Raw genomic sequence first — 2,826 nt, forward strand, 5'->3', positions numbered from 1 at the left:
CACACCTTTCCCAATTTTAAATCAAACAACTGCTTCTTGGTCCACGTACAGATTTCTCAGAAGTACAATTAAGTGTGATGGTCTGTTCCACAGTCTGCCGCTGGCCTTGTTTTCACTGATGATATGGAGCTTTTCCATCTTCTCTTTCCACAGAAAAGATGGTGGACAGGTTTCAGATGAGCTTCCAGACAAAGACAGACTAAGAAGACAGAGTGATGAACTACTTCTGAATCGCTAGTCACTGAAAACTCTATGAATAGCAGAGAAACATACCAGTATAGCAGTACCAATTTCTGAGATTGAGGAAACCAGGAAGCTTTGCTGGGAGAGCAGAATGGTAAGGATGGGGTGGTATGGTATGGAACTAAGATTCGGCTTCTGCCCAGTTACATTTGGGAAGACTATTAGTGGATACCAAAAAGGCAATCTTGAGCCAAAAGCAATGTCAACCTTGTTGCTGCCTCTGTACCTTCCATAGGGACAGACAATGCTGTATCTGTATAGGGAAGGTCTTACTAAGGGCAGAGAAAAGTTGCTAAACACTTCCTTTTAAAACTCAGAAGCCAATTTCTCCCTTGGATGAGGTTTATTTCCCGACCCATTGGCCTCAGAGTCTAAACCCACAAGGCAAGAACACTCTGGTACTATTAGGACTTATGCCTTTAGTTAATCTGAAAGGAGCTGGATTTCTGATTATAACAGTCTGTCAATCACAATACAACCTTCACAAATCACTGCCACAGGAGTATCTGTTGAAAAGGAATTTGGAGATCACCATGTAGAAGACTCTCATTCTATGTCTGAGTAAACTGAAATCCAGAAATGGTGAGAAAACTGACACTTTACAAATTTCTCCCAAAGTACAAAGGATATTCTGTATTCCTTCAGTTCCTTCAGTTCCTCTTCTCTTCGTTGATTTTCTAGTAGCTCCTGCTGGCGAGAAACCTCATCAAGAAAGTTGGTCTCATCTTCATCTAAGCCTCTTACCATGTTTTCTGAGGAAATAATTAAGCAAGGAATACTTAGCAGACTAGGGGGGAAATATAATCAAGTAAGATTTTTCCTTTTCCTGTGTTTAATAAACAGTAGATCCTTCATGGGATTAGAAGGAAGAACTGGTAAACATCATAGCTTTTGGATATATGAAGGAGCTTCAAAATGTCTGTGGAGAAATTCTATTATCTTTTAATTCCATTCTCCCACAGATTTTTTGAAGTCCCTTTGTATAACATGGCATAAAAGTAAGGCATCTCTCCCCATTATTAGATATTAGCATAGAGTTAAAATGGGTATCTTGAGCTTTAAACAAAAATGTTCAATGTGGTCTAGAAGGCAGAAGGCTGCCTCTTTTCTGTCAAATGGGTAGCTGGAGACTAAAGGATCAAGACAATTCCTCATCAGAAAAGGGCTGCATGAGGCAAAAGTGCAACAAAAAGGTCCTGCAGAGTCCCTTGGACTCTTGTTTTCCGAGGCTTACTGAATTTGAACTGCTCTTCATACTCCTGCTGCTTCCTGTCTTTCTGTTCCTGTAGCCTTTCATATAGAGACCGAGGGTCATAAACCTCCTCTGGGCATTCTGAAAGAAAGAAGAGGGGAGAGAGGGAGAGAAGGCAGGCACAGTCATACTTTAGAATTTTCGTATTATTTTGGGATCACAAATGATTCTAAAGTCAAGTCTCCTGTGCATGATGTGAGGGCAAGGATAATACAAAATTAGTACAAAGCCCCCAGTTTCCCTCTGGACTTCACAGGGAGGTCAGAAGTTATCAAAGTCAATAATCAGTGCCAACATGGGCTGTTGCCCGAGCAGTTAATTGGATGAAGGGCCAGCCAAAACCTTCTACAAGATCAGCATTCTCAGTTGTATAGACACTGGGTCTTACACTGACAACCCACATAATCAACACACCTGCAGATGGAATCTCCTGGAAGGGAGTGTGGTAGAACAGAAGGGAAAAGGTATGAATGTTCTGGTTCTGCTCTCAGCAAAGGAAGCATTATATAGGTTACTTCACTCCTCTAAGTCTCCGTCCCTGATCTCTAAAGTGAGGATACTTCTATCTACTTGACAGGGTTGTTGTGAGGATTAATGATCACAATGTTAAATGTCAAACTCTAAGCCGATGTACCTTCTGGATCCTCAGGTTTTCGAACTTTTTCCCACTCTTCCTGCCTCCTTTTGCGCCGTTCATCCAGTTCGGCCTCAGACACAAATTTCTTTTTGATAACAAGGTTACCATCATCCCCTCCATCCATAATGGAACAACTTGTCTATAAAAAAAAAAAAAAATTTAAAAAAAATGAGGATTTCAAATCTAAAAAGAAATGAGATTTTACTCTGGGTCACCCAGCAAGAGACTACCTCAAAATTCTCTTCCAAATTGGAACAGAAGAAATTCTCAAACAGTTTAATTTCTAAGAGCTGGAGTTGTTGTTAAGTGTCACTGAGTCAGTTCCAACTCATAGCGACCCTGTATATGTTTCCAAAGCTGTAAATCTTTACAGGAACAGAAAAAGCCTTATCTTTCTCCCACAGAGCTGTCGGTAGGCTCAAACCTCCAGCCTTGGGATTAGCAGTCCAGTGTTTAGCCTACAGAGCCACCAGCACTCCACTGATAAGATGGATTGATATTTTTGTAAAAACACATTAGATAGTTTTATTAACAGCCATGTTATCCACAAAATCAGTTAGAGAGGAGCTGGAATCATTCTCATTACATGCTGTTCCATGGTGAAGGTCACAGGTATTTCTCTGGCCCTCTAATCCAGGCAAATGTGGCCTCCTGGATGCCCAGTCCTTCCCCAGCTCTCATCCTCCTTTATTTG

General features: G+C 41.1%; 1 protein-coding gene across 1 annotated transcript in view; it reads right to left on the reverse strand.

Annotated features, from left to right (window-relative positions):
* FAM192A (family with sequence similarity 192, member A) overlaps positions 1 to 2,260 on the reverse strand; it is a 22,000-nt gene extending 19,740 nt beyond the window's left edge. The window contains exons 1-3 of the mRNA XM_006863553.1: positions 2,130 to 2,260; positions 1,478 to 1,576; positions 874 to 995 (exon numbers count right to left, since the gene is read on the reverse strand). Of these exons, the coding sequence (XP_006863615.1) occupies positions 874 to 995; positions 1,478 to 1,576; positions 2,130 to 2,256 (348 nt within the window). The 5' untranslated portion in view covers positions 2,257 to 2,260. The remainder of the gene's footprint in view (positions 1 to 873; positions 996 to 1,477; positions 1,577 to 2,129) is intronic.
* Between the last annotated feature and the right edge of the window lie 566 nt (positions 2,261 to 2,826).

Source organism: Chrysochloris asiatica, unplaced genomic scaffold, assembly GCF_000296735.1.
Source record: "Chrysochloris asiatica unplaced genomic scaffold, ChrAsi1.0 scaffold00055, whole genome shotgun sequence".
Taxonomy (NCBI): Eukaryota; Metazoa; Chordata; class Mammalia; order Afrosoricida; family Chrysochloridae; genus Chrysochloris; species Chrysochloris asiatica.